The 11,885-nt window shown below is 65.2% G+C and overlaps 5 protein-coding genes across 5 annotated transcripts; 4 read left to right on the forward strand and 1 right to left on the reverse strand.

The window, feature by feature from the left end:
• Positions 1–227: 227 nt before the first annotated feature.
• Positions 228–5,038, forward strand: JCM10292_004111 (RIC1 family protein; the record flags this gene model as incomplete). The annotated part of the gene is made up of 17 exons (XM_076652509.1): positions 228–494; positions 564–880; positions 943–1,217; positions 1,275–1,803; positions 1,878–2,099; positions 2,175–2,431; positions 2,525–2,589; positions 2,655–2,771; positions 2,828–3,061; positions 3,144–3,411; positions 3,476–3,799; positions 3,859–3,953; positions 4,012–4,332; positions 4,408–4,494; positions 4,561–4,608; positions 4,670–4,745; positions 4,803–5,038. The coding sequence occupies 17 exons, from the start codon at positions 228–230 to the stop codon at positions 5,036–5,038; spliced, it is 3,738 nt and encodes a 1,245-aa protein (XP_076501962.1).
• Positions 5,039–5,761: 723 nt separating this feature from the next.
• On the forward strand, positions 5,762–6,675 carry JCM10292_004112 (uncharacterized protein; the record flags this gene model as incomplete). Its single annotated transcript, XM_076652510.1, has 5 exons — positions 5,762–5,840; positions 5,908–6,028; positions 6,091–6,191; positions 6,253–6,346; positions 6,408–6,675. The coding sequence occupies 5 exons, from the start codon at positions 5,762–5,764 to the stop codon at positions 6,673–6,675; spliced, it is 663 nt and encodes a 220-aa protein (XP_076501963.1).
• Positions 6,676–7,383: 708 nt separating this feature from the next.
• Positions 7,384–8,267, forward strand: JCM10292_004113 (cytochrome b5-like heme/steroid binding domain-containing protein; the record flags this gene model as incomplete). Its single annotated transcript, XM_076652511.1, has 5 exons — positions 7,384–7,506; positions 7,578–7,706; positions 7,954–8,024; positions 8,127–8,183; positions 8,240–8,267. 5 exons carry the CDS (start codon positions 7,384–7,386, stop codon positions 8,265–8,267), a joined length of 408 nt encoding a protein of 135 aa, XP_076501964.1.
• Positions 8,268–8,584: 317 nt separating this feature from the next.
• Positions 8,585–9,125, reverse strand: JCM10292_004114 (putative quinol monooxygenase; the record flags this gene model as incomplete). The annotated part of the gene is made up of 4 exons (XM_076652512.1): positions 8,585–8,652; positions 8,721–8,824; positions 8,935–9,034; positions 9,110–9,125. The coding sequence occupies 4 exons, from the start codon at positions 9,123–9,125 to the stop codon at positions 8,585–8,587; spliced, it is 288 nt and encodes a 95-aa protein (XP_076501965.1).
• Positions 9,126–9,864: 739 nt separating this feature from the next.
• JCM10292_004115 (uncharacterized protein) lies at positions 9,865–11,885 on the forward strand (the record flags this gene model as incomplete). The annotated part of the gene is made up of 4 exons (XM_076652513.1): positions 9,865–9,983; positions 10,343–10,763; positions 10,827–11,201; positions 11,348–11,885. Coding segments are annotated over 4 exons (1,453 nt in total), but the record flags the coding sequence as incomplete, so codon positions are not given.

Raw genomic sequence — 11,885 nt, forward strand, 5'->3', positions numbered from 1 at the left:
TGCGCCAGTCGAGGCAGACCTTGTCCCGCTCGTCGTCGCTCGCTTGCTGTTCCCTCTCCGACTCGCTCGCGCTGCGCCGGTGCCTGCGAGTGCCGTGCACGTGCTCATTCGAGGACTGGTTGACTGCTGCTGTGCTCTGCTTCCCGCTCGTCTCCCTCGCTCGCACTCCCCCCTCCTCCTTCCCCCACTTGTCCCTCTCGACCGCCTCCTTCCTCTCACCGGCGCCCATGTACTTCCCGTCGCCGCTCCCGACTACCCGCCTCTCCATCTCGACCTCGGCCCTCCCCGTCGGACCCTCGCCCGCACCAAAGGCCTCGCTCTACAAGACCCCCGGCCGCCCCTCCAAGGGAAAGTTCAAAGACTCGCTCGGCGGCGTGCAGGAGGAAGAGGGCGAGGAGGTCCTCGACATCGCCCGGGGTCCCTGCGATCCGAGTGGCGGGCGCGCGCTCTGGGCGGCACTCGGGCGCGAGGAGGTCAGCGTCTGGGCCATCCGCGTGCGCGACTCTCCCTTCCTCGCGGCCTCCCTCCCTCCCAATTGACCATGCCCGCACGCCCGTGCACAGCCCAAGGTTGTCCTCGCCAAGCTCCGCCGCACGCCCCTCTCGCTCCGCACGCACGGCTCGAACGCTTCAGTGCACTTCCACGGCTCGTCCCACCTCATCGTCACGACCTCGTCGGGCCACCACCTCCTGTACTCGATCGTGCCCGCGACCGCGTCGAACTCGAGTCGACGGCCGACCAACGAGGTGTACGTCCTCCCCGGCGGGGACAAGGCCGCCGAGGCGTGGCCAAAGGGCCCGGGCGAGGGGCAGGACCTCGAGGGGATCGTCCTGCGCGGCGAGGGCGAGCGCGGGATGGGCATTGGGGACGGCGTAGGCTGGTGCGCCCGCTCCTGCTCTGTAGAATTAGGTCCTGCTCAGACTCACAAACTCGCACACGCAGCGTCTGCGTCACACCGTCTGATCTCCTCGTCGCTGTGCAAGACCCGCCGATGCTTCGCATCATCCCCTTCCCCTCTCCCGCACAGCAGCCCGAGGCATCAACCTCGGCGAGCCGTCTGCCGACGTTCGGCAAGCCCGCACCGCCGCCCCCGCCGACTACTCTGCGGCGAGGGTCCGGGTGGGAGAGCCTGCCGAACGGGATGAGCGGCGAGGGCGGGAGCGAGGCGGTCGTGCTCGATGAATGGGACTGGCTCGTAGGGCGGGATCGGAAAGACGGTACACTCTCAAGGCTCGACCCTCCGTCGACTGCGCTGACAATCCGCTGCCTCACAGTGACCATCACCTCTCTCACGCCTCTCGCGCCGCCTCCCGCCCCTCCCTCGCCCTACCCGTCTTCTGCCATGCCCACACCGGGCCTCTCACCCCCGCCCTTCCCGCGCACCTCGTCCTATACCTCGCTGCGCACGCACGGCCCGTCCTCCCTCTCTGAGCAGCCGCGCCGCCATCCGACCTCGTTCATCATGACGACCTCGGACGGGCGCGCGTACCTCGTGCGCTGGACGCCTCCTCCGCAAGAGCGCGACGCGGCGGCGGCGGCGGCGCAGAGCAGCGCGAGTCTGCTCTCGCCCGTCGATGAGCAGACGCCGTTTGGAGACGGACCTGTGCCGTCTGCTGCTGCTGCAGAGGGGAGAGGCAGCAGATGGACGTGGAGCGGCGTGTGCTTCCACCCGCCGGTCGACACCGACAGAGACGACGAGAGCGCGGTGGAGGACTTGCGCGAGAAGGAGCTCGACAAAGGCAAGGGCGCGAGCTGCGCGGCCGTCAACGAGCCGATGGGGCTCGTCGCTGTTGGATGCGAAGAGTATGTGGCGCTCCCGAACACGCGCTTCGAGGTACTTGCAACGTCCGCTGACTTCAAGCGGACACACCCTGCAGCGGAACCATTGCCGTCTACAACCTCGCCGCCCCTCCCGGGTCTGCCCCTCCTCCTTCGCCCTGCCCGCCGACGTCGTCAGCCGCGTCCTCGCGGCGCCAAGTTGGCGCGAACTCCGCGACCCCGCCGCCAGACCACCTCGTCGTGCCGCAGCTGTCGCACGTCTCGGCACTCAAGGAGAGCCTGCGCTCGACCGCAAGCGCACTCGCAACCGGACGCGTGACGTGCCTGTCCTGGTGCGCCGCTCGTCGTCGGACCCTCGTCCGCCCCGCCTGGACGCTGACTCCTCCTCTGCGCAGGACGCCCGACGGCTACGCGCTCGCGTGCGGCTGGCACCTCGGCTGGTCCCTCTGGTCCGTCTACGGTCGCCTCGGCTCGTGGTCCGTCGCGGGCTCGCTCGGGGCCGACGCGGGCGGCGCGGGGCACGGCGTAGAGGGCGAGCGCAGCGACGCGTTCGAGGACCACTTTATGGAGGGCGTCAGGAAGTGCTTCTGGGTCGACGGGGGCAGCGAACTGGTCGTGCTGTGCCCGCCGCCGGTGCATCCCAAGAAGAAACGTGAGTGGGCGGAGGGCCTCACTGATGGGGTAGGCGAGCCCGCTCCGAGGAGGAGTGCGATACTGACCTCTTCAGGCGACTCACCCCTCACAGCGCACGATGAACAGCTCTTTGTCATCCCGTTTGCCAAGAGCGCGGTGACGGCCGCGCATACACCGGTGCGCCCCATCTCGCGTGGGCCCAGCTTTACCTTCGTAGCTCACGCGCGTACTCGCGCTCGCAGGACAACACCAAGTCGGCGTTCCTGCAGATGGACGATCGCGTGCTCGTGTACCGTGGGGCCGACCAGCCCGACATGAGCGTCATCAACCCGGAATCGGACGTCTGGCAGCACATCAAGGTGCGCCTCTTTCGCTTTCTCGCGAGTACACTTCACTCAGCTGTCCCGCCGCGCAGATCCCCTCGACCTACATCGCCTCGCAGTACCCGATCCGCTACGCCGTCATCTCGTCCGACGCGCGCCTCATCGCCGTCGCCGGTCCGCGCGGCCTGACGCACTACAACGCGCTCAGCGGGCGGTGGAAGCTCTTTGACTCGGAGCGCGACGAGCTTGTGATCCGCGTCACGGGCGGGATGGCGTGGTGGAGCAACATGCTCATCGTTGGGTGCGAGGAAGGCGGGCAGTACCAGGTGCGCATGGGTGTTTGCTCTGTCAGACTGTGACCCCGCCTGAGGCGTTAGACTGACTACGTCTTCACTTTCTTGCGCGCAGCTTCGAGTCTTCTCGCGCGACAAGCCCCTCACGCTCGCCGATTCGCTCGAAATCGTCCCGCTCGACTCGGAGCCGCTCGTCCTCTCCGTCTTTGACTCTTCGCTCCTCGTCTACACGGCCGACAACACGTTCCACCACTTCTTGATCCGCCACGTGCGCGGCTCGACACCCCGGCTGCGGGTGTGCGGGAGCATCGGGTTCGAGGGTGTCGTCGCGGATCCGAGGAAGGTCAGGGGGTTGAGCTGGCTCGTGCCCAAGTCGCAGCAGCGTGAGTGCTAGACCGTTACTCCTCGTTTGACCGACGCTCACGCTCGCTCGCACCGCGCACACAGGCTTCGGCGACCCCGCCGACGACCTCAACGTCGCGACCATCATCTTCCTCATCTCCGGGCGACTTGTACTCCTGCGCCCGCGGCGCGCCGCGCACGAAGAGGTCAAGTACGACCTGCAGATCCTCGCCGACCGGGTCGAGTTCTACTGGACGCACCTGAGCGGGATCGGGACGCTCGAGAACTCGCTGTGGGCGTGGGACGGGCGGCGGATCCGCGTCTGGCTCGACGCGCTCACGATTGAGAAGGTGCGCGTCGATGCGAGGCGCGACGCGTACGAGACGGTGAGGGAGAGCGTTGCGATCCCGCTCGACTTCTACCCGCTCGGTATGTGCTCTTTGCCTCGAAGCTCCACCTCACGGGTGACTGACACGACCGCCTTGCAGCGGTGCTCATGGACAAGGGCATCATCGTCGGCGTCGACCAGGAGACATCGCTTCGCCGAACGCTCGACTTTGCCATCTTCCGCATCATCACAACGGCGCGTCTCTGCTCTCCTCACTGAACCTCGCTAGATTGCTTACGCGCTACTCGTGCAGACTCACCTGTTCCTGCACCACATCCTTCGCTTCCACCTCGACCGCGCGCAGCAGCGCGAAGCCGTCCTCCTCGCGTCGCACTATTCGCACCTCGTCTACTTCGCGCACGCGCTCGAGATCCTCCTGCACGACGTTCTCGAAGACGAAGCCGACTCGGAGGGCGCGATGGCGAGCACGACGAGTGTCCTCCCGCGCGTGATCGACTTTCTCGACCACTTTGACGAGTGCCTCCAGGTCGTCGTCAACTGCGCGCGCAAGACCGAGGTTACGCGCTGGGAGTTCTTGTTCAGCGTTGTTGGCAAGCCGCGTGACCTGTTCGAGGTGCGTGCAGACGCGACTCTTGGCTGCCCCCATGGTCGATTAGGAGCGCTTAGCCGACTTAACATGGTCTTACAGAAATGCGTCGCTTCAGGCTTCCTCAAGGTCGCGGCTTCGTACCTACTTGTGCTGCATAATCTCGAACCGCTCGAGCAGTCGAGCAAGGTGCGCAGCGCTTCTCAGAACGACTGGCTCGGAGGCGATCTCCTGACCCGCGCCCCTTTTCAACAGGACACTGTCAAGCTGCTCAAGTCGGCGATGGAGGCAGGCGAGTGGACAGTGCGCAGTTGGCTCGTTCACCCTCGCATTTCATGACGGACTGACGGTGGACCATCCGCAGCTCTGCCGCGAACTGCTGCGCTTCCTGTATTCGCTGGACAGGACAGGCCTGATACTGCGAACCGCTCTCAGCGAGAGTGCGTACACAGAGCCGTTTTCTCCGCGAGAAACGCAACTGATCGTCCGAATTGCAGGTGCCGCCCTTCCCGCGGGCTTTTTTTCACAGTCCGCCAACGCGGCATCCGTCACGGGCGCGACAGCCGAGTTCCGGCGCGCACTCACGCTCACGTCCCCGCCATCAATCGCCGCAACGCTCGAACCGCACAAGAGCGACGGCGGCGTGTTTCCGCCAACAGGGCGGTTAGGCGGGCTCGGACTCGGGGACGTCGGCGCAGCGACGGCGGCGGCGGGGCACGAGCGATTGGTCTAGGGTGTTCGCTGCGTCTCGCACGTTGAACTCTCGCCTTGAAAGGTCACCCTCTTCTTGCTGCGCGCGCCTAGGAGATCTGCAGCAAGACGTGTCGTGATAATGGAAGCGCGCTGTCAGGAAGATGAAGCGCGGTTTCTAGTTTGAACGGTCTGCGGGGACGACTCCGCTTCCGCTCGTGATTGTCGGGTCCTCCCTCACCTTCGGACCCTCTTTTCGCAAACGAGGGCGCGTCAAACGGGGACCACACCCTGTCTCGTGGGCTCGCAAACACTCGCGTGCGCGCGAGCCGCACGTGCCGGACCCGTCACCCCCTCCTCGACCACCTTCGCGACCTACCTACCGTAGCAGCTTCCTCCGCCGCTACTCGCGCCACGCCGCGTGGAGCGAACGCTGCTCGGACGTGTGCTCGCAGGCAATCGGCGAGGTGCAAGGACCATGCCGTGCGTGGGCGCCGCCTGCTCCACTCGCTCGCCCGCGCTAAGGCTCGACGCGCTAGCAACGTCCGTGGCTCCTCTTCCTAGTCCTCGCAGTCGCCGCTCGCTTGGGTCGTGCCGCTGCTTCCTCTGCTTTTCTGCTTCCTGCACTCGTCTTCTTGTGTCGTTCTCGTTCGTGCTACCACCCCCGACACTCCCTCCCGACGCTCCTTTCGATCACTCTGTCGCTCGTCTCTGTTTCGCTCTTCGCCTGATCTCCGTCAGTCAACACCTCGTTCGGATCCTCGCCATGTTTGCTCCCTCGACGTCGTTCCTCGCCACGGCCTTTGCCGCTTTTGCCGCCGTCTGCACTGTCTCTGCTGCGAAGAGTAGGTCCCTCTCGCGCTCGCTTCGCGTGGAAAGACGCGTTCTCGACGCTGACACCTCCTTCGCCAGGTCCCGACGGTGTCTTTGACCCGAACAGCGTCGGCTCGGCCAAGGTTGCGTACGCCCCGCCGTTCACTTCGCCCAGCGGCGGCGAGGTGTGGATCGCCGGCTCGTCGTACAGCGCGTCTTGGTGCGTGCTCTCCCATGGCTTCGCTTGCCTCCATTGTGTTGACACATGTGTCGCGCATGCAGGAGCCAGGAGCTCCCTGACGGCGTTCAACTCTCAAACGTCTCGCAGACGGCCAACCTCGTTCTCGGCTACGAGACGCCCGATAGCACCTCGCTCAACCTGAGTGCGCCTCACACCTAAGTCGTTGGCCGTGACGTGTACTGACATTGCTTTGCGTGCAACAGACTGGACTCTTGCTGAGGACATCCCGCTCTACGCGCCGAACCCCAACTCGGTTGACTTCACGCTCCCGGACGACCTCCCAACGCGTGACTCCTAGTGCGTCGCGTACTCGCAGTCAGTACTGCGACAGCTGCTAACCGTTTCTCGCGTTGTACAGCCTCCTCGTCCTCCTCGGCTCCACCAACGACCAGTCTGCGCGCTTCTCGATTGTCGGCAACATCGTCCCCGGCACCGTCCCTTCTTCGACGCCCTCGCTCGGCCACAACGACGACTCGGACTCTGCGTCTGACGCCGACGCCGACGAAGGCGAGGGCGCCGCTGCCGGCGAGGGCGACGATGCGAGCAACAAGCCGGCGCTGCTCCGCGCGCTTGGCCTCCGCAAGGTCCGCCGCTCCGAGGCCGGCAAAGCGCGCCTTGACAACTGAGCATGCCGCTGTCTGTGGTGAAGGCGATTGAGCAGCTGGCCTGCACGCGCGGTGGCCGGGTCGCCTCTTGTCGCCTCCACTTCCGCCTCATCTCAACATCCTCTCGATAGACGCATCCTCGTCCGTGTTCCGCCCCTTTCGCGTCGCGTCTGTGACGTCCGTGATTTCGTGAATCCAATTACCGTACATAGCATCCTTTCATCCCGCCGTAGGCACCTCCGAAGCGGAACAGACACTTTTGAGCCTTTCGGCCAGCATCGAGGCGCGACAGCGAGTCAGCAAGCAGACGGAAGGGCCGTCCGAGCAGCAAGACACGTCTGCAACGCGTCAGCCAAGGCCCGGCAGCAGAGGGAAGCGGGCGCGAAAGCCGTCGGCAGGCGCGGCGAGCGGAAGCGCGGGAGGCGAAAGCGGCACGGGTGGTTGGTCGGGCGACTTTGAGCGAGGGTGGGGGCCGCGGAGGGGAGAACGGGGCCGTGCGACCTGGCTGCTGCAGTGCTGCACGCTGCTTGCTTGCTGTCCAGACGCGCAGAACTCCCGTTTGCAGCCAACCGCAGATCCCAAGTTGCAGCGCGCGCGCAACCTCCCCGCGATAGCCGACGCTTGTCGCCCTTTGCTCCCTCCACTCCGCCTTCGCTTCCCTGCACCGCTACTGCCCTCGAGGCCACTCTTTTCACCGCACGCAGCACACCCAGCCGCCACACCGACGAAATGGCCACCGAGACCAAGCAGTACACCTGGGACGACCTGCGCACCGACGAGGCAAAGAGCAAGGACGGCCTCCTCATGCTCATCAACGGCAAGGTCTACGCCATCTCCAAGTTCCTCGACGAGGTGCGCCTCTGCTCTCCTTCACGCGCCCTCGAGCCCCGAGCTGACTTGTCGCGTCGCATCCACGCTGGCAGCACCCGGGCGGCGACGAGGTCCTCTTCGGCGAGGCAGGGCGGGACGCCACCGAGGCGTTCGAAGATGTGGGCCACTCGGACGAGGCGCGCGAGATCCTTGCCAAGTACTACGTGGGTGAGGGCCCCGACGTGAGTTGCGCTTCCCTTGTCTCGTTCGACGAGGCGGTGCGGCGTTCGTGTCGCATGGGGCGCCCCCTGCCAGCGCGGAAGATGCTGCTGTGCTCGAGTCCTTGTGACGCGGGCACAGCAGCTGCGATTCGGTTGAGCAAGTCGCTCCGCGGCACGCTCGCACGACCCTCTGTTGGGCTGTCGGCAACTTCGCCAAGTGCTTTCTTTTGCGAATCCTCTGCTGACTCCCATTTGTCATGCTACACAGGGCACGGCCAAGGGCGCCGCGGGCGCCAAGGCGCCGCGTGATGCCGCAGGCGGCAAGGCCAGCGAGTCGTCGTGAGTTGGCGTTCTCTTCGGCCTGCAGACGAGCATTCCGCGATTTGCTCCTGTCTGTTTTCCGTTACGAACGACAGCTGATTGGCCCTGTTGCTCTCGCAGTGGCGGCTTCACCTACCTCCTTCCTCTCGCCTTCATCGCCGCCTACTTTGCGTACAAGTGCGTTTCTGCCGAGCGCTGCCAGCGCTTTCAGGGCTGACCTGTTCCTTTTGCAGGTTCTACGCGGCGAAGGAGTCGTCGTAGATTGTCTTTTCCGGCAGCATAGCATGGAGCGGTCGGTGGAGGAGCAGAAGAGGGTGGTCGTGTCTTCCAGGTTTCCGTCAGTCTGTGTCGTGTTTTACAATTCCTTCACCTTTTCCTTCTCCCTCTCTACCTCTTTTCGTTCCTCCCGCTCCTCCTTGGGCAACTGGTATGACCAGCCTAGGTCTTTCGCATCCGCTTCGTCTCTCGAGCATCGAGCCGCGAGAGCTTTGGCGTCTCCTGCTACTGGTCACTGCGCTCTATGTTGCAAAGGAGGGAAAGATGCATGCGGAGGGGATGTACAGCTGAGCGGCGAGGGCTCAGAGCTCCTCGTGGCGGAGGATCTCGATGGGCTTGACGAGCCACGGCTCGACGGTCGGGTTGAACTCTGCATCCGCGAGCGTCAGCGTGCGGCTATTGACGCGTCGGCGTCGGGTCGCAGCGCAGAGGACGCACCCTTCCAGTACGGGTTCGAGAGGTGCACCTCCTGCGAGTCCTCGCGCTCGAAGCGCTCGACGATGCTGAACTTAGTCGCATCGTGCACGTCCTGCATGACGAACCTGTGCGAGTCCAGTCCCGCTGTCAGTTGAGCGTTCTCATCACTGCCGGTATGACCGCATCGAGGGACTGTGTGTGTGCCGCGCAGGGGAGCCAAGCTAGGTGGACGGACCAGTGGATCGTGCCTTCGTCCTGCTCGTAGATCGAGCGCGCCTTGCGCAGCTCGGCGACCATCTTGTCGACGCAGTCGGGCTTGACCTGGGCGTGGCAGACTGCACCGTCATTGGCGACCAGCGCGCGAGCCGATGGTTAGCGCGGGCTCCGAGCCACGACGAGACTGAGCGCACCGAGCGTGTAGACCATGGTGCGCGTTGTTGAATGCGGGGGTGGGTAGAATGGAAGCGTACGAGCGAGAGAGCGGTGACGAGCAAAAGCAGAGCAGCGTTCGCCGAACCCCACGAAACAGCATGTTTGTCGATCAGAAAGAGGTGGGGAGCCAGGAGGAGGCCCAGGCCGCGACCTCGATGCGCGGGACGAGCGAAGCGCGGTAGCGCACGCTGATCAATCTGACGAGACGGGAGTCAGCGCAGTGACCGCCGGACGTGTGCAGCAAGAGAACAGCTGGGTATCGAGGACAGAAGCGGGAACAAGGAGCTTTCGGGAGATGGGCCGCCATTGCACGCGTGGTACGAAAGTGGTGTGCCGACGTTGCGCAGCCGAAAGCGGAGTGCGGCAGCCCAAAGTAGCAGACGGGCGGGGAAGGGACAGAGGGGAGCGCGAGGGCGGAAGAGACGCGACGCGTGCAGGACGGGATGAAGCGAGGCGGGGACAGAGGGAGACGGTGCGGGACAAGGTGCAAGAGGGCGAGCGTGTCTAGTACTGCAGTCGCAGGCCCAGCATTGCCTCGTACGAGCGCGTAAGAGCGAGCGGTGCGTCCGTCAACTTCGCGGCCCCTCCTGCGCGCGCGAGGCGATCCCCGTCGCCCCCTTGCCAAGTTGCCACCGCCGCCAATCCTCTCGCCTCGACCGTGCGAGTCTCGAGCCTGCGTGCTTCCTGTCTCTGCTGCACTCGCGGAGCTTGATCAGGCTCCCCGCAAGTAACCATGGCGCCTCGTTCCCGCGTCCGCCGCGCGCTCCTCCCGACCCTCGCGCTCGCCGCGACCCTCGCCGCCGCCGCGCCCGCAGACGACACGATCGAGATTGTCGGCGAGTCTGGTGTCAGGTCGGTCTTGTCTCTGACGTCTGACGGGTCAGAGAAGGCCACAGGAATGGACAAGCGATGCGCGGGACGCTCAGACCGTTTGGAGACTGCGAGGGGCAGACAACGGCGGGTCGCTCTGTCGGCGTCTTGCGCGTGCCAGAGCGCCCCAGACCTGCTTCAATCGACGTTTGAGCGCGGCAGACGGGCCAGCAGGGCTCCTGGGCCGAGTCATGGGATCGTGCTACCGCTCGTTCGGGAACTCCGCCCGGCTGATGTCGACGCGCAGTCTGCACCGCCAGGGGCTCTCTGCGGGTCCAGCATATGTGCAGGATGTCTCAGATTACGGCATACTGACGGATCGCCTGCTTTCGCGGAAACAGCGCCCAGCAGCTCTTCCTACACCAGAACGACCAGGTCTACATCGTCGACAAGACGGAGCGCAACCCCGTCACGGTCACCGGCGCCGATGGCACGGAGCACCCTGCCTGGGCGACCGAATATGACTGGAACACGAATCAATACCGTCCTATGGACATCGTCACCAACTCCTTCTGTGCGGGCGGCAATGCGCTCGGGAACGGCACCTGGATCAATGTCGGTGGCAATCAGGCCATCGGCTACGGTGGCCTGAACGCCGACCCGGGCGCGGCGCCGTACCACGACGGTGACGGAGGGCGGGCAACGAGGAGGCTCGACTGCAGCGGGCAGCAATGCGAGTGGGTCGACGACGGGTCCAACTACATGACGACGCGTCGGTGGTACCCGACGCTCGAGACGCTCGAGGACGGGACGATGATCATCGTGCGTGCCTTCTCCCTTCTCGCCTGAAGCGCCGATGGGGCTGACCGCTTGCTCCTCGCGCAGATCGGCGGCTGCGACTGGGGCGGGTATGTCAACGACGCGGGGCAGAACAACCCCACGTACGAGTACTACCCGTCCCGCGGCGGACCCATCGGCCTCAACATTCTCACGACGACGCTCCCCGCCAACCTCTTCCCGCTGACCTGGCTCCTCCCCTCCGGCAACATCTTTGTCCAGGCCAACTGGGGCACCGAGATCTTCGACTACAAGAACAACGTCGAGTACCCGCTCGCTGACATCCCGCACGCCGTCCGCACCTACCCCGGCTCGGCCGCCACCGCCATGATGCCCCTCACGCCCGCCAACAACTACACCGCCACGATCATGTTCTGCGGTGGCACGGATCTCCAGCCAGACCAGTGGACGCTCAACTGGAACGTGCGTCTTCTTGCGCTCTCTTTCGCGCGCACGCAGTCGAGTTGTGTCGAGCGCTGACGCCTCTGACGCCTGCTTCCGCCTCCTCGCGCTCTTTGTTCTGCCCCGCGCCTACTTCTCTTTCTCTCCGTTCCTCGCTCTCTCCACAGATTGCCGGCTACCCTGCCGACTCGACCTGCGTCTCCATGACTCCTGATGTCTCGACGGACTGGGTCGACGAGGAGCCGCTTCCGGAGGGCAGGGTCATGGGTAACTGGATTTACCTCCCCGACGGTCGCCTCGTCCTCATCAACGGCATCGGCAAGGGCACGGCCGGCTATGGCAACACGTCGTGGGCGATCGGCCAGTCGTTCGGCGACGACCCGATCTACACCGTGCGCTACTACGACCCGAACCAACCCAAGGGCCAGCGCTTCTCGCGCGCCGTCGCCAACTCGACGGTTGACCGCATGTACCACTCGTCCGCGACGCTCCTCCCTGACGGCTCTGTCTTCTCGTCGGGCTCGAACCCGAATGCCGACTACGTCCCCGAGGGGGCGGCCGGCTACAAGTACTTTACCGAGTACCGCGTCGAGCGGTTCTACCCGGACTACTTTACGTCGCGCCGCCCCGCGCCGCAGGGCCTGCCGGACTCGCTGTCGTACGGCGGCGACGCGTTCGACGTGACGCTGTCGGCAGAAGACGTCG

The sequence above is a fragment of the Rhodotorula paludigena genome, assembly GCF_050403205.1.
Source record: "Rhodotorula paludigena JCM10292 DNA, Rt_paludigena_JCM10292v1_ctg78, whole genome shotgun sequence".
Classification (NCBI taxonomy): domain Eukaryota; kingdom Fungi; phylum Basidiomycota; class Microbotryomycetes; order Sporidiobolales; family Sporidiobolaceae; genus Rhodotorula; species Rhodotorula paludigena.